Consider the following 27,427-nt stretch of genomic DNA (forward strand, 5'->3'; position numbering starts at 1 on the left):
TTGCTTTAGCTCACACTACTGCATTTATATTTACTCTCTATCGCCCCCACAACAGCGGAGTTACTATCTTTCAAAGCATATCTGAGAAAATTGACCAAGTCCTTTCTACTTATCCTTCAGCTAACATTCACGTATGTGGAGACTTCAATGTTCACAACGTCGAATGGTTGACCCACTCAAACAAGACCGATGATGAGGGGAGGTTCTGTCATGATTTCTCCATTGCCTATGACCTCACTCAGATTGTTCAGGAACCTACCCGTGTGCCCGATAATGACGGCCAGTATGCGAGCCTACTAGACCTTTTTCTCACAACTTGCCCTGAACTATGTTCAGTTTCTGTTCTGTCGCCTCTTGGATCTTCCGACCACTCTGTTGTATCAATTAAGATAAAAATGAAATGTAATAAGTCCCCAGACGTACCTCTTCATCGTACAGTATATCGATACACTAAGGCTGACTGGGATAGCTTCCGTACATTTATATCTGATCTACCTCTGCATTCCATGTTTAAAAAGGATGTGTCCTCTATAGTATTAGACCTAACTGAATGGTTAATTGTAGGTATTGACCATTTCATACCCTCTAAAAAATTTCAGCAAAAACCTAACAGCCAGCCATGGTTCTCTCCAGAATGTGCTGCTGCCATTGCGCACAGAAATCACTTTTTCCACTGCTTCAAACGTAATAGATGTATGGAAACTAAAGCCGTTTTCAGGACTGCCAGCAACCATTGTAAGAAAGTAATAAGGAACGCAAGAGAGTTGTATGCTCAATCTGTTAAGTCCAAAGTAGCTGAGCAGCGGCTTGGTTCCCACCAGTTTTGGCAAATAGCAAACAGAATCCTGAACAGAAGCGTGTGCTCCATCCCAACTATTATCAATGGATCTGAGGTAATCTCGTCAGCATCAGACAAAGCCAAACTCTTTGTCAAGAACTTTGCAGCTAATTCTACCCTTTGCGACCAAGACCGCCAACCCCCAATATTTCCTCTTGTATCAGAAAACACGCTATGTGATATACGTATATCTGTACGTGATGTTGCCAAGCTAATCAAAAACCTTGATTCCAGTAAAGCAACTGGCCCTGATGGTATTCCAATTATAGTACTCAAAAAACTTCAACCTGAACTAGCGCCCATACTTACAAAACTGTTTAAACGTTGTCTTAAGGAGAATAGTTTCCCATCTCCCTGGAAAATCTCATCAGTATGCCCTGTATTTAAGAATTCAGGTGATCGCTCATCCCCCTCTCAGTACAGGCCAATAAGTCTCCTGTGCGTCATGAGTAAGTTGCTAGAATCTGTATTAAATACAGAAGTAATCAAACATCTCAACAAAAATAACCTTCTTAGTGACACTCAATATGGTTTCCGTTCTGCTAGATCTACAGCAGATGTCCTTACAGTTATATCGCATAGGATTAGCAAATCTCTCGACGGTGGCAATCTTTCTAGGGCAATTGCTCTTGACATATCTAAAGCCTTTGATAGGGTATGGCATAAAGGTTTACTTCATAAGATCGCTAGCTATGGTATAGCTGGAAAAGTCTTCTCAATTATTAAATCATTTCTTTCTGATAGATTCATAAGAGTAGTAGTTGAGGGGCAAAAATCAGAAGCTCACAATATTAATGCCGGTGTCCCTCAGGGATCCATCCTGGGCCCAACTCTTTTCCTGATCTACATTAATGATCTTCCAAATCATATCCTTACATCATTTGTAGACATTTATGCTGACGACACTACCATTTATGGTACCACATCTAAGACAGTAAACGAGCAAGTTCTCTCCAATTCTCTCTCCTCTGATCTTGAGCACGTAGTACAATGGGGAAAGGAGTGGCTGGTTACTTTTAATGCATCTAAAACCAAGCTTCTCTCTTTACATCATCAACATTCTAATCCACATTTGTCATCAATTGAAATGAATGGCTCTCGTCTTCAGGAGGCCTCAAGTTTTGACAAGCTTCTGGGCTTGACCATTACTCCTGATCTTAAATGGAACACGTATATCAAATCTGTTGCCAAGGCCGCTGGAAAAATGGTGGGATCTTTCTATCGATCCAGTAGATATCTCACTGCTGATGCTATTCTCTATCTATATAAGAGCCAGGTACGTCCAAGGATGGAATACTGTTGCCACATCTGGGCAAGAGCTGCTAGAAAGAACTTGTCCTGCCTTGATAGAGTTCAAAATAGACTTCGTAGCCTCGTAGGAGATGTCCTTTTCTCCTCCTTGCAACCTCTATCTCACAGAAGAGATGTTGCGAGTTTGTCTCTGATGTATCGTTATTTTCATGGAAAGTGTTCAACTGAGCTTCAATCTATGGTCCCCCCTCGCCAAACTTTCACAAGAATCACTCGTCTAGCTGTAAACACTATCAATAATTTCCCCCACTCTTTATCTGTGCCTAAACCTAAACGTAGATTCCATGAACAAAGCTTCTTTCTTAGAACTGCACGCCTGTGGAATTGTCTTCCGTTTTCCTGCTTTCCGGCTGACTACAATATGGTTTTGTTCAAGTCTAAAGTAAATAAGTTCTTGATGAGCCGTTCCATATAAGTTATTAAATTTACCAAATTTTCATTACTAATGATTACTATATTGACCAACTTCTACTGTACACTCTTTAACCCTTATCCTTGAGTGGCCTCTGGGCCTTGATAATGTGGTGATGCCTTTGTAAAAAAAAAAAAAAAAAAAAAAAAAAAAAAAATTGATGTGCTGTCAAACGGTATTGGCAGAATTTTCTTGTTCTTTGACATGTATTTTTTTTTCGCAGAATGGTGAGGTGAAATCTTTGCTTGTGGGGTCTATTGAAAGAATGATTAATAAAAGAAAGAACGTGTTGTTAATTAATTAATTAATAATCATAATAGTAATAATAAAATTGGGAAAAAGAGAAAGAAATAAGATTTAAAAAGTGTAATAATAATAATAATAATAATAATAATAATAATAATAATAAAAAGTTTCGGAAGAGTCAAAGGTTCAGTCGGTATTAATTTCAATTTTCGAAAAGTAGAATAAATGTTCTATTCGACATGAGTGACGTTTTGACCACATAAGTAAGGAAAAAAAAAAGGGATAAATATAGGGTTAAATAAACTATATGAAGAAATGAAAGAAAAAAGTGGGGCGTGAATGGAATTTAATTTCTGTGGCAAGCATGTTAGAATTTTGGAGAGGTGTTGAATTACATGGGTAGTTATTAATTTCATTATTCTCGAGAAATGATTCGAATTTTATTTTTTTTATCGTGATTTCTATTGATTTCGAGTAGAATCAACATGAAGCAAGTTTGAGTACTTCATGTGTGGAAATCCGATGTTTTCCGTGAAGCTATGTGTCTTCAAGGCAGGTTGCGCTTACCGACTTTGGAAAAAAAAGAAAGTTTTTTCTGACATAGCAGTAAACGGAATGTATTCTGTCCAGCGTGAGCGGATCTAGTTGTAATCAACTTCAGGGAGCAAATGAAATGCCCTCTGACATGGTGTAAGGGGCAGAGGGGGTGCAATGGCTGACGTGGCCATTATGTTACGAATCGCTCAAGAGAAGATGAATGAAATATGTATGCAAGTACTTAGGAAAATAGAAGGCTACCCACCATATGGAATGTTAAGAGGTTTTTTGTTTCCCACAAAATACTAGTAATAAGAGTAGGCTTATGATGAATAGGATAAGGCTTGGGATGGAAAAATTTTTTAAAGTGTAAAAAAAAAAAAAAAAAAAAAAAAAACCATGCTGGGTGAATTTAATTGGTATTATTAAATTAAATTATTTTGGAATAGATTTGGTTGGTTTAGTTATATTTTAGGGACGTTTAGCGCGTAGTTGCATTTTTTTCATGAGAATTACAAGGCGATTAGGCTGTAGAAAGCAGTTTTTTCTGTTGTTTTATTTTTTTTATAAGCCACGGTATTGTCACAAATTAGAAAATTTGGCAGGGGAAATACTATTTTAGAGTAATGAGTACCCTGTTAAAACAATACTAGTGGTTCCAGTGAGTTGGAAGATGCCACGTAGGCCCAAGCAACGGCAATAAGTCTTGTCCAACAAAAGTCTGGCATGCGAGGTCGCGATAATTCCTCAGGGTACGGAGCGACTGGACAGTCGGTACCAAGCCTAATCACGGGGAGATAGAAGAAAGGGAAAGATGCAGATTACGTAAGGGACAAGATAGAGCCTTATTATTTTTTTATTTTTTTAGAGGAATGTGTGAGGGATATCTGGGTTGGAATCTTGGGACTTGCTGGGAATGCGGAAAAATCACAAAGGGAAAGCTACTTAGTTAGAAATCGATGCGCAAGTAAGCTTTGGCGCATTAGTTAGGGAGTGATGATTCCGTATCTTGTCGGGTTCCAGGAACTCAAACAGGCTCCGAGTGAATCAGTGTGAAGGCGTATCTTGGCTTAGACCAACCAAGGGAGTTAGTAGAAGAGCTTTGTGAAGTCCCGAAGTAGTAGATAGAATAGAACAAAGCTCCAGTAATAGGACCACTCAGAGAAAGACGTCAGGGCATTACAGTAAAGGAAAAAAACTGGGACTTAGGCCTATGCTGAAAGTCGAGAACACGAGTGGGATGGTTGGGTCGGTAGAGCATCAGACTTTTAATCTGAGGGTCTGGGGTTTGAGTCCCCATGCGATAAAGCTACCACCAACATGGAGCATCCGACGTTCTGGTCGTAATTGCGATATGCTGGCCCCATTTTGAAAAAGTGATCGAAAATGGAGTCTCCATTTGTTTGGCCAAGTGGTCCAAATAAAGAGCAGAGTCAGTGGAAAATATCCAACAATGCGACCGCCTAGACAAGATGTATATCTGCAAAGCTGTATCTTTGTCTAACTTGGAAGCAAGTTAATGTCGAGGAGAGACTTTCGAGAAGCAGCAGAAGGGTTTATAGTGTAGTAGAAGAGTACTGGTGCCTGATCTTTCTTGGAAAAGGGGTGAGTCCGGAAAGTGAAAAAATAAAGATGTACTTCGGACATAATTATTTTTTTTTAGTTAGTTAGTTATTAAAAATGTATGGCTTGCCATACATTTTGATAAAAAAGGGGTGGAGGAATGTTAACGAGCATCTCTCCCTGCCTCTCTGGCTTTCTTACTCTTTCTGTTTTCTCTCTCTCTGTCTCTATAAGAGAATAGAGAAGGAGAGAGGGAGAGAGAGAGAGGTGAGTAAACGTGGAGGTAGACACGTTTACCAGAACCAAAGGTCAGCTGACCAAATTACGTATGTGTGACGTGGTTGGCTAGATCTGTGAGATTTGATTTGAGTTTTGAAGAAGATGGACGTTTTTCCGTGGTCTCCCCCTCTTAACTGGGGAGGGGGGAGACGAACGCTGACGTGTGTGAAGAAGAACCACACAAGCAGATTTCACTTTACACCTGCTGCAGGACCTCTGGGGAAAGTGAAATAAAATCTATAAAAAACATTCATCGTCTTGGAGTGATAAATCTTCGTCAAACAGGTATCAAGTCTCCCTCCAGGATGAGAAATTTCCAGATGGTTCAACAGCGAGAAGAAACAGAGGTATGTTCAGAAATTACATGTCACACACACGATTCCCTTTATGATAATCAAACACACAACCATTTATATTAGAGACAATCACACGGAATCTTTCTTATGTTATATAGAAAACGTAAAATGTGCCCCTAAATGAAGAACTCTATATAACATATTCAAATGTAACGAAAGCTCAATTTGGTACCCCTCAAGGATAACCTAGATGATAACGAATATATAACACTTTTATCTAGATTTATTCTTAAACATGTTGTAAATCAAATTAAAAGTGCATTTTAAGTATGAAAAAGGTCGATTAAAGTCACAGATTACACTGACAATTTATTCATAAAAAAATAAGCTAAAACAATTAATTATTGATAATTAAATATGAAAAGAGGATCAAAGGAAAAACAAGAAAAAGCTATAAAGGGCTATAGTAGCATAGGTTGCTTCTTATTGATTTCGGCCAGTTTTTTGGATAAGATTGTAATTCTGGATCAATCCTGGACTAATCCAATTGCCAAATTCCATTTAATTCAGGAACTGGATAATTTTCAGATTGCAATCCAATTGTTATCTGATGTAATCCACAGTGATCTCACTCAAAGACAACATTTTCATTAATCCTGTGTTATGTCACAACCAACCTCCGACTTCCCCTGACTCCGACTCTGACACTGCAACCCTGGCCAGAAGTCACCAAAGTCCCTAGATGACTTTGTGATACAAGCTAGAACTTTGGCACAGAAATGTGATTTCAAAGATGAAGAGCTGAGTGAAAGGCTTATAGAGCTCATCATATTTTCAACTCCGTATGATGCTTTTTGGAATGAGCAGTACAGCAAACCAAAAATAACCAATGTACTGACTAAAAGCTGAAAATACAAAGCCCTTAACACTGGAAATTACCAGCTGAATCAACTCTGAATGCCAAAGAACGGAGCGAATTTATAGGTAAAAATGGCACGTAATGTATAAATAAGAAAAAAATGACAAAACGAGAAAATATAGATGAATATCTCACGGTTTATTAAAATCTTGGATACCCTACATAATGGGGGAAAAATAAGAACTTTGTCAAATTAAAATGGGTGACCGATGTATATATTTAAAAAAATATATATTTTAATGTGTTTAATGTTCTTTAAAACAAAACAAAAATAATCGATTTTTATATATGAACACGCTTTGGATTACTTATTTATTTTTTTTTTTATTACATTTTCATCCCAAACAAGGCATATTGCCACTTTGTTGTAGGGGGCTACTATCAGGGACATGGGCATCAGGGGTACTATGTAGGGAGTTGGGCAGCAAGATGTCAGTTCATGTTGCACTTGAATTTCTGCATGTCAGCATGCAGGGAAGCAGGGAATTCCAAAGTTTAGCTGTCCTGGGGGAGAAACTACTGGAATAGAAGGCTCTCTTACATCTAGGGATCTCTACTGTGAAGTGGTGGAATTTAGCTGCTTGTCGGGGGTATTTATGTCGAGGGTGCACAAGTGCTTGCAGTTTGTCAGAGCATTCACTGTTAAAGTACTTGTAGAAAAGACAGAGGGATGCAACATTTCGTCGATGGGACAGGGGCTGAAGTTTAGATGACAGTTCAGGGCCTATCAGATTGGCGACTCTCTTTTGAACCTTGTCTAGGAACGAGAGACTAGTGGTAGATGCACCAGCCCAAATATGACAACCATACTCCATACATGGGCGAATAGTGGCCTTATAGAGGTATAGGATACTTTCGGGCATTAGTATCTTTCTAGCACGGTAGAGAGAACCTACCTTCTTCACAGCGGTCCTAGCGATACTCTCAATGTAATTGTTCCAACTCATGTTTCCTGAGAGCGTTAGGTCGAGGAGTTTAAAGGATGTACTTTCAGATAGTCATTGGCCATTGCTATTGGTGGTAGAGAAAGTTTCTTGTAATTATTGAAGGAAACTAGTTTAGTCTTGACAGCATTGAATGTGACCATCCATTTATGTCCCCATTCCACTACAGATCGGAGGTCATCCTCTAGTGCTTCTGCCATTTCTTTAGATATGTGTTCATTTGTTTTCCTGTCGTGTCTGTTATAGAGTGTGGTGTCGTCACCATATATACCCATCTCACAGGCAATTTTGTCAGGGAGGTCATTTATGAATATTAGGAATAACAGAGGTCCCAGGATAGACCCCTGAGGCACTCCTGCATTTATATCATATTGTTTAGATGTACGACCGTCGAGGACAACCTGGATTTTTCTCTCATCTAAGAAGGATTTAATCATGTCATGAATTCTTCCAGTGATACCATATGATCTGATTTTCCTGAGAAGACCTTCATGCCATACCCTGTCAAAAGCCTTAGATATATCTAGAGCTACCGCTCTACCCTCCCCCGCTTTGCCCAGTGACTGGTATATACGTTTGGAGATTACAGTTAGGATGTCTGCTGTTGAACGGGCTTGTCTAAATCTATATTGTTGGTCAGTCAGAAGTTTAGCATCTGTAGGGTGATGGACTAGAGCTTGGTTAATTATTGTCTCAAATATTTTGGCGAAAAGTGGAAGGAGGCTAATGGGGCGATAATTTACTGGGTCAGTTCTTTCGTCAGAATTCTTGAAAACTGGTACTACAGAAGCAGTTTTCCAGCAGACAGGAAAGCAAGATTCATTAAGGCATTTGTTGTAAAGTTTAGAGAAAATTGGAGCTACTTTGGCGGAACACTTTTTTAATAGCACAGCCGGGATGAGATCAGGTCCACATGCTTTTGAAGTGTCAAGATTTTTTATGATAGCATGCACCTGAGAAGGGGTGATTTTCAGATCGTCTAGTGTGGCATCTGTCCGCAAAGGAAAGTCAGGGAGGGGGTGGTTGGTAGGGTCCGGTGAGAAGTTGGAGGCAAACTGACTGGCAAGCATGTTAGCCTTCTCAGTTGCAGAGCAAACAACCTCATGATTGTTGGATAGTGGGGGAATTGTTGATTGCCTATTATTTACTACACTGTTGTAGATTTTCCAGAAGTCGCGGGTCCCTAATTTCTGTGCTTCGATGCGTTTTTTAGTGGTTTCAGTAAATTCTCTCTTAGCTGTCGCTATTTCTTTCTTACAGTTACTTCTGGCTTCTATGTACTTCTGCCTGTTTGAACTGGACATGTCGGTTAAATCTGCCTTTGTGCAATGGCGGCTGCACAAGTAGAAGTAAACCATTGGGGAGAGTGGGGCTTGCTATAAAATTTCCGTGTGGGAACATGTGCTTCAATTGCTGTTTTGAACCATTCAGTGGTCTCATTTACGCATTGTTCAGCAGGAAGTGAAAAGATATTTTGTCATGGGCCGTCCCTGATGAGATCCCTGATGGCTTCCCAGTCAGCCTTTTTATAATATCTCGTTGTTTTAAGTAATGGCTCTTCAGTTTTGGCTCTAAAATTTAGGGCTATTTCAACTATTACCACTGCATGATCGGCGTTCCCAAGTGAGCTGTGGGCATTAGTTACACAGTCATCGGAAACCGTGGTCGGAAACAGATCTAGAAGTGATGCGTGTTGTTCTTGCTGGTCTGGGAAACAGGTTGGAAACGTAACCATCTGTGATAGGGAATGAGATATAGAGAAGTTACATGTAGTCATACCAGCTGTGTCTGTGTGAGTAGAAAATCCAAGCCAGTTGCTGTGGTGGACATTGCAGTCACCAAACACATGCACTTGTGCGGAGGGAAAGTGCTGTATCTATGCTGTCAGAGACTTTGTTTATTAAGGTACAGTCGAGGGAGAGCAGTAGAGAAAATAAAAGTAGCTAATGTTATGTTGCATGTTAAGTCTAAAGCACATAAAGGCTTGATCGTCCAATTCTAGTTTAGTTTCTCTAGTCAAGGGAAAGGTGTTCCGAATATATACTCCAAGCCCGTGCATATGTCTGTCAGTCCTTACAGCAGAGTGGGAGATATCCAGGCATGTTAAAGTAGTTAGAGGGGATGGAGGAGTGTAGATTAGTCTCACTTAGTGCTAAGATATCCGGGGTGTTTGTTAGGAGAAATGATTCGACATCATTTAAATTAGTTCTAAGCCCCCGGATGTTCGTAAATGCAAGCCTCAAGGGAGAAGGCAGGTTGGTTTTGTTTGAGTTTGTGCCTGGTTTTAGCGTAATTTTTTTTTTATTGTACTGTCATTTTTTTTTTTTTTTTTTTTTTTAAGAGTTTCAGTTTAGGTAAGGGATGCTGAACAAGTGGTTATACAGAATACAAGACATGCAACACAAACAGACCATCAGTTGTCCTGCCATCTACTAGGAGTAGGATTACTATTCTGATCTTGAGACTTCCTATTTACTGGCCTCCACTAAAGGGCAAAGTTAGACACAAGGTCATTTTTTAATGTGGGGAATATCCAGCTCCGGAACTGTTTACTCACAATGTTTCGTCTGCTAAAATTTTAATCACGTGATTACGGTGTAGTATCAATAAAATAAACCATTAATTTAAGTGCCGCTTATTATGGATTTAGCTGAATACGATATTAAAAATCACTTTTTTGGTACTTATGCACCGGGCAAGCGGGTGTATTGTAACCATTCCATAAAGTCATCATTTAATCTGATTGATCCATTTTTTTTTCTCCGAGAATGACTTGCCCCCCCTTTTTTTTTTTGAGGTGGGTGTGTGTGTGTGGAATTTTCCCTTTATTTAAAATAAAACAAACGAAAAAATTATTAAACAAATTCATCAAATGTAAAATAAATTTAATTTATTCCGTTCAAATGTAAAATAAATTTTTTATTCCGTTCAAATGTAAAATAAATTTTTTATTCCGTTCAAATGTAAAATAAATTTTTTATTCGGTTCAAATGTAAATTTTTTTATTCCGTTCAAATGTAAAATAAATGTTTAATAATGTTTGTTTTATTTTGTCCAAATCTTATTTAATATTTTTTTCGTTTGTTTAATTAAAATAAAAGCCCCCCCCCCACCTCATAAAAAGAAAGGGCAAGTCACTCTCGGAGAAAACAAAATGGACCATTCAATTTAGATGATGGCGATAAACAAAATGACCGGCTTCGATATTTTGTTCTCTGCTACAATGGTTAATTTTTTAAACAAAAAAATACTTTTTTAGCGCAAAATAATTCGTTTGGCAATAGTGCCCTTCCTCAAAAAATTCTCTGGAATTTGTAACGCTAAACTTGGATTTAACTTTCACTTAACAATTTAATAAATAAAAAGATATCGTAAAACTTTAAGGACCGTTTGAATACATTGATTTAAATTTAAAGAGTTGTGTAATTATTTTTTTTTTAATTCAGTTGCGCTTTCGCTGCTTTATTCCTTAAATTTTTAATAATTTCACAATTATGAATGAATTCGCGTGTAACTTAAAAAAAAAAAAAAAAAAAAAAAGTATTTTAATCAGATTATTATCGATTAAGCTGAAGCGGGGAAAAAGGATCGCAAAGGGGGAGTAAGCAAAGAATTGGTAATTCAGAATTCGGTACTTATGTTACCAGACTGGCAGGTGTATTGTAACTATTCTGTACGTTCACCTAACAATTTAATAAACAAAAAGATATTGTAAAACTTGAATTTAACTTAAAAATACGGGTTAAAAAAATATGGTTAAAAAAAATATATATATATATAGCCCGGTAACATGCATCATTTATTACACCACTTTATCTTATGTATTGCTTTTTTCCCCCCCCCCAAAGGATCGTTTGAATACATTGATTTAAATTTAAAATGTAATTATTTCGAAAAAAAAAAAAAAAAAGTTCTAAAAAATTATGAGCAATGGGCGCTTATGTCAACGGATCATTAAATCTAAGGGAGATAACCAGCAATGCTGGTTACCAGCATAGACATAGCAAAAATAAGTATATTTCTTGCGATATAATTATGGACGCTGAAATAATAAGAACAATGAAAGAATGTTAAATGAAAAAGATTTAATGATCCATTGACATAAGCGCCAAACATTATTACATGAAGTCATTTCGAGTAAAAAGTCAATTCATTTTACCCATATTAACTAGGGTACTCCATATACACTTATTGATCCGTGCTGAAATAATAAAGTTATTATTTAAAAAGCTATTAACATGGGGAGGGGGAGGATGTTTTGTACATATTCTGTACTTTAACCTTACAATTGAATTAAAAAAACAACAACATATCATAAAACTTTAATTAAACTTGGAAATACGATTTAAAAAAATAATAGTAAGTGTATTAGCACCTAAACTAGAGAAATGCACATTTAAAACGTGTAAACAATTTAATCGTGTAAGAATCAAAGATGGATGTCCTCAGCAAAGCCGTAAGCACGAAGCAGCCTTGACCTTGTGATCAAAAACTAAGATCGAATGTAACGGAACAAAATGTAGTAGTAGTAGTAGTAGTAGTAGTAGTAGTAGTAATAATAATAATAATGATGATGATGATGATGATGATGACAAATAATTTAAACAACTTTTAAAAGTTGTTTAAATTATTTGTCATTTTTTTTTCTTCTTGCATTTCGTTCCATTACACTCGATCTTAGCTTTTGATCGCAACTTCAAGGCTGCTTCATGCTTATAAAATGGCAAGTGTCAACCATGTTTATTCTTACATGATTAAAATGTTTTATCAAATTATATTATTTTTGGAATATTTCATCTTTGTTCCATAACTGGTACGTACAGACTTTTCTGTATTCGTTTTACTTTTAACTGCCGCCATAAGTGCCAAACTGGATAAGCACCAAAATAGGATTTTAAAAAATCCCAATATAAACGAAATTTTATTTTGAAAAATAAAATTAATTAATGGTAAGTTAATGAAAACATTTATTGTCGATCTACTAGAATAAAGTTATCTCTTGAAAAGAAAACAATGCCGTTCCCGTTGGATAGTTCTTAAACAATGTCGTTGGATCGTTCTTTAAGATGAAATTAAGTATTAAAAACAAACGATACTTACCATCACAGTCGAATAGAAAATTGTCTACATTATGCAGAAGATCCTGTATGTGAGCGTTGGTAAGGAACTCAGATGATTTCGACATGTTTGTTTATTATGTAAGAGAAAGTAAGAACTTCAGACCAAGGGGAGATTACTCTGATGGAATAAAATTTTGACAATTTGCAGATGTGAAAAAAATAGTTAGACGAAATTAGATATGTGAAGGGTGATTGGTTGATTGTGTGGTACCGGCTTCATTGCGGTGTGAAAATTGGGCGTATGTTGTCCTAAAATTTAATGTGGAGGTGGTCCGAATGAGAGCTGGCATCTCTTATGGTATTATTTAAAACTTGTCATTCTCACAATGAATTGGCTATTGCACCATTCTCTTTTTATTGGATCTTTGTTTTTAATTTATTTTTTGTTTTGCCTGCCTTCTAGGTAATCTATGTAGTTCAGTTGAGACTGCTTATATAATTAAACGAAATAGTTCAGTGATTTCATAGACCCCGCCCCCTTTTTTTATTTTATACCACAAAAGACTGTGAGGCGTAGCCCCTGGCGTTGATGACGACAATTACACTACAATTATCATGAACTATGTTGACATTAACATTTTTTTTTTTACTTGTATTCACCCCAAACAGAGCAAATTGCTAAGACGTAAGATGCTACTGTGAATTAGGGACCATGCCTACAGGGACCCTCTAAGTAGGGAGTTGAGCAGCGAGATGTCTGTTCATATTACACTTGAATTTCTGCACGCTAGTACAGTCGGAAAAGCAAGATTGTAGGGGGCTAGGATATATAAATACCCCAATCCCGTTACAAAAGAATAATGAAACGAATGGGAATTGAAGGAAACAAAGACTCAAGTAATGGATAAGATAAACGTCGTTTATTTGCTGTTGAAAGAAATGGACATTTTAGTTATAACATGTCCGCGCGTATGTAACCAATGTCCGTTGCAGGACAAAGAAAAGGAAATGTGTTTTCATCTCAAGTCTGGGTCATTATTGTTTGTTCGCGCGTGGGAATTGAAGTGAGTGTTGTAGTGGAAATGAGAATCCAGTGTGTAGGCAAGGAAGAGGATATTAGAGTTGTCATCAGTTAGTAGTCAGCTACGCGAAGGTGTTCTTAGTGGCCAGTAGTAGATGGAGAGAGAAAGAGGGAGAATGTATACATACAGTCATTAGCTCATGCCCCATACATAGTAGGAAGTGGGCGTGAGGTGCGCGTGCGCGCGTGCCGAAACGGCGGCGGCTTGTTCGCCCAACCTCTCTAGTTGAGAGTTGGTCCTAAAAAGAGAATTAGAAACAGCCTATCTCCATGTTTTATACTCGCTTCTGGAGTGTCTTTTGCGCATGTGTATTTCCTTAGAAAGCGGAAGTGATGTTGTCCATGTGTGTGTTTGTGTTCGCGTGTGTGAGTACATGTGTATACGTAAGTGTGTGTGTATATATACGTGAATGTGAGTGTATGTACGCGAACGTGAATATGTGTACATGTGTGGACGTGGGCGCGTATGTTTGTGTGCGCGTATGTATATGACAACTTGAAATATGAATGTGTGTTTTGTGTGAGACTTGAAAAAGGCTCGTACAAGATAAAGGGAAGGAATCCCAAAGTCTAGCAGTTTGAGGGAAGAAATTTTCAGAGTGGAACGCTCTCTGGCATTGGGGAACCTCTACAGTAAAAGCGTGGTATTTTTTTGGTTAGTTGAGAGTATTTATGTTCAGGAGCGTATGCACTACAAGTCCGTCGTAGCACATTCCATTAAAGTACTTGTAAAACAAGTGCAGAGATGCAATATGGCGGTGATGAGACAAGAGTTGGAGCTTGATTGAAAGTGCAAGACTAATTAGATTGAAAAATTTTTTATTTTTTATTTTTTTTTTTTGGACCTTGTTCAGTAGAGAGGCTAGCGGTTGATTCATTTACCCTTATATTGCAAAAATATTAAGATAAATATGAGAAAGTGTGGCTATAAATGTTATATTATGGATGTAAAGGAAGGAAAATTAGGATATTAAACATCATACATGCAAATTAAAATGGAAAGATTCAGAGAATAGAAGGAGCTATTTCGTTAACAAGTACTAACTAAATATTAGGTTGGTGCAAAAATAATGTCGTTTTTTACATTCAACTTCATGTCAAAAAACGACATTATTTTTGTACCAACCTAATACATCAACAATATTTTATAAATAAAAAAAGGAAAACATGATTAAATAACAGTCATTTATATAACTAATTTTACAAGGATATAAAAGTCATTTTTAGTCAATAAGTGTCCACTTAGAAAAGCATAAACAAACTCTCTGCTATATATATATATTGCATAATCACATTTGAGACACCGGTTCCCATTAGATCACTGAAGTTAAGCAACGATGATCCTGGTCAGTACTAGATGGGTGACCATTTGGGACTTCCAGGTACTGTATGTACTCTCCGCTTATCTTGGCATTGTTTCCAGTCGTCCTGGACTTTTCTTTGCCACTGGGCTCAAGCAGTGCCGATTCAGGAGGTGTGGCTGGGGATTGCGCAAACCTTGCCACACAATTACCTGCACAGCTGCACCTACAGGGGGTATCCTTTGTCTTTTGAGACTGAATGGAGGCATCGAATAGAATATATTGTACAACATAACATATTTAAATGGTCAATTGGGGAGAGAATAATTATGTTCTCAACTTCTTTGCTAGCTCAGTGTTTGAAAGATAAGAGAAGATTAATGGAATATTTGAATATCTATGTATCTCATATCGAGATAAAGTGTTAATACCAAGAAGGCAGGACCCTTGATTTTTGAGAACTTTGACTGAATAAAATGAAACAAAAAATGTTGCGTTTGGTAAAGAAAGTTCAGTGAGTAGCTTAGTGGTGCGTATGTCATTATATTTGTCAATCGAGGATAAGGGTTATAGAGTGTACAGTAGTCATTGGAATAATATTGTAGTAATCGTTAGTAGTGGAAATTTGGTAAATAGGATTACTTAAAGGGGCGGTTCATCAAGAATTTGTTTATGTTGGACTTGAAGACAACCAAGTTGTAGTCAGCTGGGAAACAGGCAACCGGAACAGAGTTCCACAGGCGTGCACTTCTAAGAAAGAAGCTTTGTTCATGGAATCTACGTTTTGATTTAGGCACAGATGAAGAGTGGGGAAAATTATTGACAGTGGTTTCAGCTAGACAGGTGGTTTCGTGAAAGATTGGCTAAGAGGGACCAGAGATTGGAGTTCAGACGAGCACTGTGTATGTTCTGTTAGGATGTGTTAGTGGGTAGCAATTTGCTGCTGTTTGCATGACTCTTGTTAGTGTGGAAATATGTGCGTGCGAGATCATGCATGCAGTATGTACATCTGAATGTTCCTTTCATGCCCCCTGGACAAAGACTCAGGTCGGAGTAAGCATATTTTTTAGTTCTATGCTGGCTTGGATCTAATTTCGTTTGTCAAGTTCCCTGTTTTTATTGGTTTCTTTTTTTTTTTTTTTGTCATTTGGCATCGGCTTGTTACATTATGGTTCAAAATCATTTTCGAAAATGATGAGTTAGCGACTACATGTGAGCTTTTACAAGTGAAGAGTAGAGAGTATCTAAATAAAATGGAGAAGGAAAGAGAGTAGTTCTTCAAGCCAGTAGATTTTTAGCATTTGTTTGAATGACATCAATACTTCATCACAGGATTACCACTTATCAAAGGCCAAAAACCATTTGAGGATAAGGGTTAATGAGATAGAATGATTGTCAGTTGAAAGATAAAGAACAATGAAAGAATTGGGAAATGTTGATAGGATGGACCAAGCTCGAATTACTTGTGTGGACAGGTTCATAACAAGAATCTCTTAATATTGAATTTGAAGATTACAAAGTTGTAATCTGCGAGGAGGCAGTTCCATGCTAATGTGTCTCATAGATGAGAAGCCCTTGCAAAAGAGCTCTGTTTGTGGAAAAAGCAAAATATATATTTTTCACCTCGTTTTTTAATTTTAAATTCATCTTTTTTTGTAGCAAGATTTTTATAAAATCACACGAGAATATTTTACTTAATTTAGAAAATAATTGACTGAATTAAAAAGAATTAATTTACGATGTATTTCACTTTTGTTGGTTTTGCGAATGAATCAACATTTATCAAGGCCAAAAGTAACTCGAGGATAAAGGTTAATGAAATGAAATGATTGACAGTTGGATAAAAAAAATTTATGAGAGAACTGAGATACATTAAGCATATTTCACGACCGGCAAAGTCGAGCGCCCCCCTGCTCAATTTAAATAAATTCATTTTAATTATAGTTTAACACGGCATCAAAATATTCCCAAGTCTTCAATAAAACATAATAATATTCTAAATTTCTACTTCTTCTTCATCTATATGATAATATGTTAAGGCATTTAATGTTCATATGTAACTGTCACACACATTTAAATACATGAGATCGTCTGATGACTGGTGATTAGTCTTATGTCGCTAAGGTAAACAATTTTGACTTTAGCCATTTTAAAATTAATTGTGCCAAAAATCATGTTATATAATTCCACCGACTAATATATTAAATGCATTTATAAAAGTGGCATTCGTTTTATTGACTTGAAGAATATTTATACTGACAATAATTGATAGGAAGACAAAATATTTATTGTTTTAAAAATAATTTAATTGCTCCAATTTTAAATACGTGAATAAAAGACATGTTTGTTTTATTTATTTAAACAATATTTACCTGATAATCGCAATTATTTTTTTTATGGAAGAAGAACGAGTTAATTTTTAAAAAATTTTTTCAGGTATTTATAGTTTCAAAAGGTTGTTGTTGTTATTATTATTATTATTATTATTATTATTATTATTATTATTATTATTATTTATTATTATTTATTATTATTTATTATTATTATTAAAACTATACTACTACTATTACTACTACTATACATTATACAGATTGGTGTGGAAAATGCTGTGGAATTTCTAACACATCAATTCTGTCTTATTATGAAAAGTTGGGGCTCAACTCCCAAATTAATCATGTGAATCAGACCAAATCTTTTACTGGTTTTATTTTTCTCAGCTCAAATGACTGAAGGTGAATTTCATTTCTCATATTGAATTTTGTGTAATGACACACTGTGGCAGTGTTGGTGTACCCATCTGTTCTAGTTTATTTTTCTTTAAAAGTTCACATTTCTTCATTTTTTTAAAATTATTTTTATATATGTTTTTTTTTTTAAACAAGGCAAATTTCTACTGTAAATTAGGAACCATGCCTACAGGGATACTCTAAGTAAGGTAACAAGATGTCTGTTGACATGACACTTAAATTTATGCATGTAAGTACAGTCGAGGATGCAGGATTAAGGGAGAATATTCAAAAATCTAACAATTTGAGGGAAAGAAACTTAAATTAAAACAAATGAAGCATGCGTAGTCCCCCGTGGACACAGTGAACGAGACATAAAAAAAAATGACTAAGTTCAGCATTGCCCCCCCCCCCATTTCCTTGTGAAAATGAACAAACAGTGCAGCTTTAGGCCTTAACATATGTAAATTTGAGTTTTGCACCATGCAAAAATAAAGAAATTACAAAGTCCATCATTTGCCCCCCCCCCCTTCCATTTAACCCCAAAAGTCCCCAAGACCTTTACATATTTAAATTTGAGTTCAGCACCATGCAAAACTGCTAAATAGACATACATAGACAATTTTGGACAAATATGGTAAAATATTCCCAAAAATGGAGTGTTTTTATTAGCCCTAAAAGAATCCCTGAGGCACACCCAAGAGTTATCGCAGAGTATAGACAAACAAAACTTTATAGAAATCAGTTACAACTTTTCAGAAAGTTTTATAAAAATCCGAGGCATCGATTTTTTTTTTAATAAGCACAAAAGTGTCAATTTTAGTCATATTTACCCGAAAGGCACTCCGTTCTGTTACTTTTTTACTCATATCATGTTTAATGTTTGTGCAAAATTTCAAACAATTCCAAGGCATAGTTATTGAGAAAAGTGTAAACAGACGAACGGACAAAGGTGAATTTACAGATCAACCCTCCTTTTATCAGGGGACCAATTAAATTGTACAGTATTATTGGATGAATGTTTAATATAATCAGATCTTTCTTAGACAAGAAAATCTTTAAAAAAAAGTTTACCTTGATGGCTGTACATCCAAACATGACATTAATAGAGGTGTGACCCATAGATCGATCCTTGAATCTTCATTTATTTATCTTATTTATTTATCTATTCATACACCACCTTCATGATTAAATTGTGTCTGAGTTGGGTATAGTTGCTGATGGGTGTAGTTGCTCTGTGAGACCTGCGGAAAAAATAAATGAAAACACATATATAAGACAATGTCTGAAACCTTAAAAAATGACCTTCAGTCTGTAGTGAAATGGGGACGTAAACAGATGGTAACATTTAATGCTACTAAGACAAAGCTTCTTTCCTTCAACAATTACAAAGAACATTTTCAACCATCATTTTCCATGGATAATAGCACTAGCTGAGAGTTCATCATTCAAACTCCTCAGCCTAACATTCACAGGTAATATGAATTGGAACAAATACATAGACATTGCCAAGGCTGCTGCAAAGAAAGTGGGTTCCTTCTACTGTGCTAGTAAAATACTCACATCTGACAGTATCAATATCATAGACATTGCTAAGGCTGCTGCAAAGAAGGTGAACTCTCTTTATATACTCGCTTCTGACAGTATCAATATCTCTACAAAATGACCATTTGTTCATACATACAGTATTGCTGTTTAGGCTGGTGTCTCTCTCTATTAGGCAGGATCCCAAAAAGACTCTCCAATCTAATAAATCACACACTGTCAACTAAGCTTCTACTCCGGTCCGATCACCGCAATGGTGCATACTTTTTCTAGTTTTACAAGTACTTCAATAGAATGTGCTCCAACGAACTTGTAGTACTCATGCCCTCTTGGCGTACATATTCCCAATTAACCTGACAAACAGTAAACTCCCACACCTTCATTGTAGAAGTTCTCGATGCTAATGAACCTTCTACTCTGAAAGTTTCTTTCCCTCAAATTGTTAGACTTTTGAATTCCCTCCATGTATCTTACGTCTTTGACTGTACTTACATGCAGAAATTTAAGTGTCATGTCAAGACACCTTGCTGCTCAACACCCTACTTAGAGTGTCCCTGTAGCAATTTGCCTTGTTTAAGTTAAATAAAAAAAAAATAAGAATAATGAAGCAATGTGAACTTTTAAAGAAAAATAAACTAGAACAGCTTGGTACACCAACACTGCCACAGTGTGTCATTACACAAAATTCACCTTCAGTCATTTGAGCTGAGAAAAATAAAACCAGTAAAAGATTTGGTCTGATTCACATGATTAATTTGGGAGTTGAGCCCCAACTTTTCATAATAAGATAGAATTGATGTGTTAGAAATTCCACAGCGTTTTTCACACCAATCTGTATAATGTACTATTGATGATGATGATGATGATGATAATAATATGGAAATATTTGGAAGAGCATTGAATGTGTGAGATTTCTTGGACAAAAGCATTAAGCAATGGAAATTGTCATTAACATCAAATAAAGATCTTGGAGAAATTCATATGAAGAGAGGGATTTTTAAGGAGGACATCTTGTCGCCATTGTTGTTTGTTTTGAGTATGGCACCCTTGTCGTTCATATTACAAAAGGTAAATGCATGTTAAGTGTGGGGAAAGAAGGAGTATTGGGTAAACCATTTTTTATTTATGGGTGACTTAAAGTTGTATTCAAAGAGCAAATACCAGCTAAATATGTTTGTAAAACTGTTCAGATCTTCAGTAATGACATAGGAATTTGGCATTAAGAAGTGTGAAAAAAAATGAGGACTAATAGGTGTAGAACGATGTGTAAAAGAAGAAAATATTCTGGAAGTTTACGTCTTCATCCGACTGTAAGGAAAAGCTTATAAAAAGGTGTCAAAACTTGAAAAATTGCAAGAGAGTGAACTAGTAAGAAGCAACGAATGTAAGGCAATAAATGAACAAAAAATGAAAGACAAATAGATTGAGAAGAAAATGCATGATTAATTCAGTAAAAAACTACCAGATGTAATGGACAAGAGAAAAACCTGGCGATAGTTGTTAAAATATGACTTGAAGATTGGGACAGAAGCTCTAATATGTGCCACACAGGAGCAAGATCTCAAGATGAATTATGTGAAGCATCACATTGATAAAACGGCTGAAAGTCGACTGTGTGGACAGAAAGGTGAGAATATACAACACCTCATCAGTAGTTGTGAGAAGTTAGCTTAAAAGAACTACGAGAGAAGACATGACAATATTGCGAGAAAGGTCCATTGGGATATATGCAAGTAAAGAGGATTAAAATGCAGTGAAAAATTGTACGAGCATGTTCCAGAAGGGGTGGTAGAGATTAATAATGTGAAATTATTGTGGGATATGAATATCCAATGTGATAATGTGATTGAAGCGAGGAGACCAGATTTAATTTTGTTGCAAAAAAAAAAAAAAAAAAAGGTCGAAAATTACCAAGACTTGAAAAGGAAGATAAAAAGATTGAAGAAGTTAGAAGTTGAAGTCATTGTAATGGGAGCCCTGGGGTGTGTCACAAAAGGATTTGAAAAGTGGATTAAGAAAATTGGGATCCAATGCAATGTTGGAGTACTTCAAAAAACTGCCTCGTTGGGAACTGCCAGAATCTTGTGGAAAGTGCTTGAAGATTGAGAAAAGATGTTGATAAGCGGATCATTACAAATGAACATGGCTATCAGTATAATATCGGTGATAACAACAGCGAGATACAAAATCTGAATAATAATAATAATAATAATAATAATAACAACGGTCACGGATGATGGAAAGACTTTGGAGAGAAAACAATATCCAGACCTCCACTGGATGAGCGCAAAGAGAATTGGGACCTTGGGGAGACTTATTGCCACAAATTCTAGTGAAAACCAATGCCCACTACTAGCGAGAAATCAATCGTAAAAGGTAGTTGTGATAACGCAAATCAATTTGCAAATGGTACTGAAAGTGGTGGAGAGTACTGGAAATTTACTGAGATTTGTTATTACGTAGATTCCAGGGAGCACCCAAAGTTATTCTCAAAGAGAATTCTTTGATGAAAAAATCGTCAGCAAAATTTTCTTCAAATCAATAAAACGAATGTGGCGTTTTATTCTTAAAACGCCATATTGGAATTTTATCATTTGATTTTTTGGCACAATTCATTTTCAAATAGTTAAAGTCAAAATTATTTACCTTATTGACATAAAATTAATAACTAATCATCAGACGATCTCATTTTTTTAAAACATGTGTGTGACAGGCACATACGAACATTAAATGCCTTAACATATTATATAAATGAAAAAATTGACTTGCTCTTCTTCCATAAAAATAATTGTCATGCAGAAGTTTAAATGTAATGTAAACCAACATCTCATTCATTTTTAGACATGATCCCAAATAGTAGCCCGTTACGTCCAAATGACAATATGCCTTCTTTGGAGCGAACATAAATAAAAAAAAGCTTTAACCAACTTGAAAAACCCACAGTCAGGATTGCCAGACTGTGGGAATTTATAGAAACAGATATGATGTTACATGGCTCAAAGAGAGAGTGTGTAAGAGAAAAGGATGATCCGTTTGGGAGCATACAGTGCATGAACATGTAAAACGATAGTCTGATAAAATATAATTAATTAGTGATTTCAATCACTCATTCTTTCTCCCACTCTTTTTCTCTCTCTCTCTCTCTGAACTGTCAGTGATTTTAAAACAAAGATCAAATTGAATAAATTTCCACTGTCTGCCATCAGTTCTTATATCGAGTTAGTCCTTTCCTTGGTATGAAAGAATTTATTTGCAGGCGGCATTTCCTTGATCGAGAAGGATAATGCAGGAGTACGTAGAAAGAAAACATACACCGACTGAGATAGAAATACAAAAATGGATTTTAATGTCGCTCTTTCTTTTTCTCATATTCATTTTTTTTAAAATAGAAATCACTGTAGTAAGGCATGAAGATACTTGATGTAAAGAACTAAAAAAAACTTGCCAACGATAAGTGTGAGATGAATAGATTCCGATCCAGAAAACAGCAATTCATTCACCTTTGTCAGGAACATCGCTGATAAAACATAAGGAATAAAGGACAAAATAAGGTGAACGAGAGTAACACAGCTGCTGAAAGTAAACGGAAGGTCTACTTTCTACTCTCCTGATAAATATTTATTCGTAAATTATTGCCTTGTTTTTGTCTTAGGTTGATTCTCTTGTACCCTTGATGCTATTAAATGAATATGTTGTCTTCCATCAGCCTTTTTTTATATTTAGTTCTTTTTGAGGTATGAAATAACTTATTTGCCAGTGGCAAGGCCTCAGTCCAGAAAGATCATCAGGAGTGCATACAAGAAAAATATGCAGTGACAAAGATGAGGATATAATTTATAGACTTTAATGATTATTATTTGTTTCTCCTGTGGATTTATATCTACTCTATCATTATTTTCATAGCCAGTGTTCGTCTGAGCTTCAATTTATGGTCCCTCCCCTTTGCAAAACTTTTACAGCAAGCACTCGTTTGCTGTCAAGTTTCTCCCATTCTCAATCTGTGCTTGAATCTCAACACAAATTCCATGAACAAATCTTCTTTCATAGAATTGCCCGTCTATGGAATTCTATACCCCGGGTCTGCTTTCCAGTTAACTACAACATAGTCATCTTCATCCAATGTAAACAAGTTCCACTTGAGCCACCCCCTTAAATTACACCTACCACTACCGATCACTAAGCTGTTGTCTCACCTTACACTTATTAACCTTTATCCTTGAGTGGCCTTCAGACCTTGATAAGTGATAACTCAATTGTAAAAAAAAGTTCATCTTTTCCAAACAATTCTACATTTTAATTTGCACCGTTTTCACTTTGTCATTATGCGTGCATGCTTACTTGGTTGCTTGCTTGGGCAATCATCATCATGCTCCACCTTTTAACTAGAAAATTTCCTTATCTGAAAATCATGAATCAACATATAATCCTCTTTAACTAAATGATTCCCCAATTTTCGGGTCATTCTAGCGTTTTAAGGCAATTAACAAATTTTTTTGTTTTTAAATTTTTCATTTTTTACTTTGAGAAATAAATTTTGTTCATTTATTTATTTTTTCAGGGGGCGGCTACATTTTAGTCGATTATGTGTAGTTCCACGATCTTGCCATTTATACTAGTGGTAACAAAATTTGATTAACTGTTACCAAAAGTTAGAAAATGCCAGAAATGAGAGATAATTTTACATTAAAGACAGTTCAGAATCGTAACTCATTGTTCTAAAGGAGGTAATTTTATGTTACTAAAAATTATAAGAAAAAACGATTTTTTTAAACTACTTTCATTAAATGCAACAAAGTTTTATAACATTAACAACAAAAAATAAAATACAATGATATTGTAATTTTTCTTAAACAAAGTATTCAAGTAATTGTCAGAAAAAAAATTTTTTCCACTAATTAAGTAAAATAGAGTTACTTCCCTTAAAACAATAAGTTAAGATTCTGAATTGCCACATTATATACATGATACTTGCAAAATCAATGGCTGATCCTTAAAATGCATAAACATTTTGAACTTTCTCTTCATTTAAAAATTCACCAAAAATCAGGAAATCAATTAATTTTAATGAAATTAACAATCACAGAATATAATGAAACCCATTATTATTTTTTAATTTTAGTTAAAATGTATTATTTATTTGTAAACAAAAACACCTTTGTTAAAGTTAATGTTTTACCAAGTAAAATGTATTTCTGTTTGCTTTTTTTAATGTAAAAATAAAGCATTGTAGATGCTAACAATTAAAGAACTTTTTTAAAAATATTTCAGGAACATTGTGGAAAAAGACAACAACCCTAAATCCTAATGAATCAATATAACTCGAAGAAAAATTAATTTCTTGAATCATCGAAATTATTAATGAATTACTCATTTTTTTATTCAATATTTTCACCAAAAAAAATAATTGAAAAAATATTCATGAGATTTTAATGATAAGTTCTCACAAAAATTTCCAATGAAATATTGCATGATGGTGTAAACATCAGTGTAAGAATATTTTTAATAATCTTGGGGGAAAAAATTGAGATCCATTATCACTAAGAAAAAAATAATTGGCGCTTCTACACTATTTGAACGAAAATTCGGAAATCATAATACTGAATTTCACATGAAAGCAATGGTATCTACGTATTCCTCGTATTTTTAAGATGATTATATCTAAAAATTACGAAAATCGATAAGGTAGAAAATTATTTATTAAAGAAAAGAAAAAATAGAATTTGATTAAAACGATCGTATTTTCTAATGTAAGACACAGAAGAGTTCAAAAGGGAGATAATTTTCCGTTTCGATTTATTTTATAAAAACAAGATGGCCACAATTTTTCACTTCTTAACACGATTAAAGTTTTTTTTTTTTTTTTTTTTAAATAATTCAGTAATATTCAGGTAATTTCGACCGCATAATTCGGAAGCTAACCTTATAATTTATTAGAATTGACAAAAAAATCAGTAGAAACCATTGGTTTTAATCTGAAAACTTAATTTATCGACTACAAAATTTCGTTCTGATAGTGTAGAAGTGCCAAATAATTTAAAAAATGGTATCAGTTTTAATAATGATTAATTTAGAAAAATACGGAAGGGCAAAATGGGGGGGGGGGACATAAAAAAAAAAGAAAAACAAAAAGGAAACAGACAGAGCTTGCATCCTTACCTGCCATATTCTATTTATTACTAATTCGTTTTTGCTTGATTTTTTTCAATGAATAAATTGTCAGTGTAATAAGTGATTTTAATTGCCTTTTTTTTTAATTGACTTAAAATGCATTTTTACTTTTAATTTAAAATGGAATCATTTTATTTATTGTTATAAAACGTTTGAGAAGGAATCGAGTCATCATGTAAAAAATAAATAAATATTCTAATTAAATAAGCACTTCCTTTTTATTACAACAAATAGGATTACCTACATTAATGAATATTTTTTTATAATCTTCAAAAATGCAGAAATCAAAGTATAATAATGTTTTAATTCCTCTGAATTTTTAAATAAAATTGACCTTTTAACATTTTGAGCTTCTGTAGAACTTATACGCCATACCTTTTTGTTTGTTTTGATTTTGCAAAGCTAGATTAGTTACTAAACACTCATGTAAAAGCTAATTAAGCTATTTTTTTGTACAAGGTTTTTTTAACTTTTTTTTATTCAGTACCTTAATACTTTACTAATCATCTTTGAAATAGTTACGGGAAACTTATTTATCTTTCAAGGGATTTTTACAATGAATTTATTTGACTTCCAAATTTAGCTGAACTTGTCAGCTTCTGTCACCACTGTGAACACATTTTTCATTATAACTTTTTTTTTTCATGCGTAAAAACATATTTTATTCCTTTTAGAGATTAACTTTAGGCTTTAATCAGTCATGAATTCGCATTTGAACACTTGCAATTGCATGATGGTTGTTCATTTTAGACTTATTGTTTTTAGACAAATCTCGTAGCTGAGATTTTGTTGGAGACTTTGTTTTACATGCCACACTCAAAGTAGGCGAAATAAAAACTTGTGAAAGTATGTGTTGTCTATCATGTCATGAAATGTTCCAGTTAATTCGACATTGATAGCAAGCTAGGAACTCAAGCGCTGTTATTATCCCAATATGAAAACTGTTTTTATATTTCAGATTTAAAATATACTTGAGCAATTTCCAGCATATTATTTATGATAACCAACCAAGGTTTTTTAAAGATTCGAACTTCTAATCTTCCTCAGTCTAGAAGGATTGTTTTCTCCCTCGATAAGAGGACATGGATTGTTATTTCTCCCTTGTTAGGGAACATTACTCAATAACGCTCTAATAACCCCGCCAAGGATACAATTTAACATTTCAGCTTCCTGCAAAGGGAATCAATATTAACTCACCAACGTTGAAGGGAACTAAAAAAAAAAAAAAAAAAAAAAAAAAAGAAAAAAGACCACCCAGCAGATCTGACGGATTGAAACTAAACTTGGTAAAGTTTTTGCAAACACAGATCCTGAAAGTTACAACTTCAAGATAAGTGTATTCACTTTGCAAATTTTTGAGCCTTCATGATCCTTTTCAGTTGAGCGGACTGAATCCACACAAATCTTTCAAACACAGTCAAAAAGTAATCGGAAACCTACAAAATAATTTTTTAAGCCGGTTTCCAAAACCATGTTCCCCTATCAGTTTTCACCATTAAAATGCACCTACCTAATATTATATACGAAACTGATCCCCACTCTAAATTCTAAAATAGATTTTTGTTTGTTTGTTTTACTTCTTTGACCATTTTTTTTTTTTTTTTTAGGATTTTCACATGTAATCGCCTAAAAGATGTACAATCTTGTTTGAGATGGAGTGACTGGGCGTAGGGTGTTAATCTACAAATTTATTCATGATCGCTTCAAATAGCTACGTGGGAAGTTGGTCAACTTTTAGGTACAGGCAAAAATGGTCAAAGAATGGCAGAAACTGATAGGGGGACATGATTTGAAAGCCAGCTTATCATTTTTTTGTAAGTTTCCAACTACTTTTTGATTGTATTTGAAAGATTAAAGCCTAAAGTTTATTTCTAAAAGGGGGAAAAAAAAATTTTACACGTGAAAAAACAGTTATAATGAAAAATGTATTCACAGCGACATTAGGAAACTGACAAGTTCAGCTTGAAGTTAATTAAATTTATTATAAAAATCCTTTAAAACATAAATATTAGTTTTCTAGGACCATTTCAAAGATAATTAAGAATGTCCTAAAATATTGAATTAAATTAAAAAAAAAGCACCTTTGTATATAAAAAAAAAAATAGCTTAATTATCTCCCCAAAGCTAGAGATTCTAGCTTTGCACAATCCAAACAAATGAAAATTCGTCTATCATAGATTCTATGGAAGCCTAAAATGTCA

The 27,427-nt window shown here is 34.9% G+C and overlaps 1 protein-coding gene and 1 long non-coding RNA gene across 4 annotated transcripts in view; one reads left to right on the forward strand and one right to left on the reverse strand.

Moving 5' to 3' along the window:
* Positions 1–12,715, reverse strand: part of LOC145292913 (glycerol-3-phosphate phosphatase-like) — a 117,125-nt gene extending 104,410 nt beyond the window's left edge. For 2 of the 3 annotated variants that reach the window (XR_013869615.1, XM_080139070.1), the window contains exon 1: positions 12,446–12,715. Coding sequence is in view for 2 of the 3 variants with exons in the window: in XM_080139070.1 (XP_079995196.1) it covers positions 12,446–12,530 (85 nt within the window). In the remaining variant the exon portion in view is untranslated. The remainder of the gene's footprint in view (positions 1–12,445) is intronic. The other variant, XM_080139071.1, reaches the window with a different exon arrangement.
* The window catches only part of LOC145292915 (uncharacterized), a 60,609-nt gene that overhangs the window by 7,917 nt on the left and 25,265 nt on the right, over positions 1–27,427 (forward strand). The gene's annotated exons all lie outside the window — the stretch shown is intronic.

Source organism: Euprymna scolopes, chromosome 14 (assembly GCF_053919585.1).
Source record: "Euprymna scolopes isolate OS-2025 chromosome 14, ASM5391958v1, whole genome shotgun sequence".
In the NCBI taxonomy this organism is placed as follows: Eukaryota; Metazoa; Mollusca; class Cephalopoda; order Sepiida; family Sepiolidae; genus Euprymna; species Euprymna scolopes.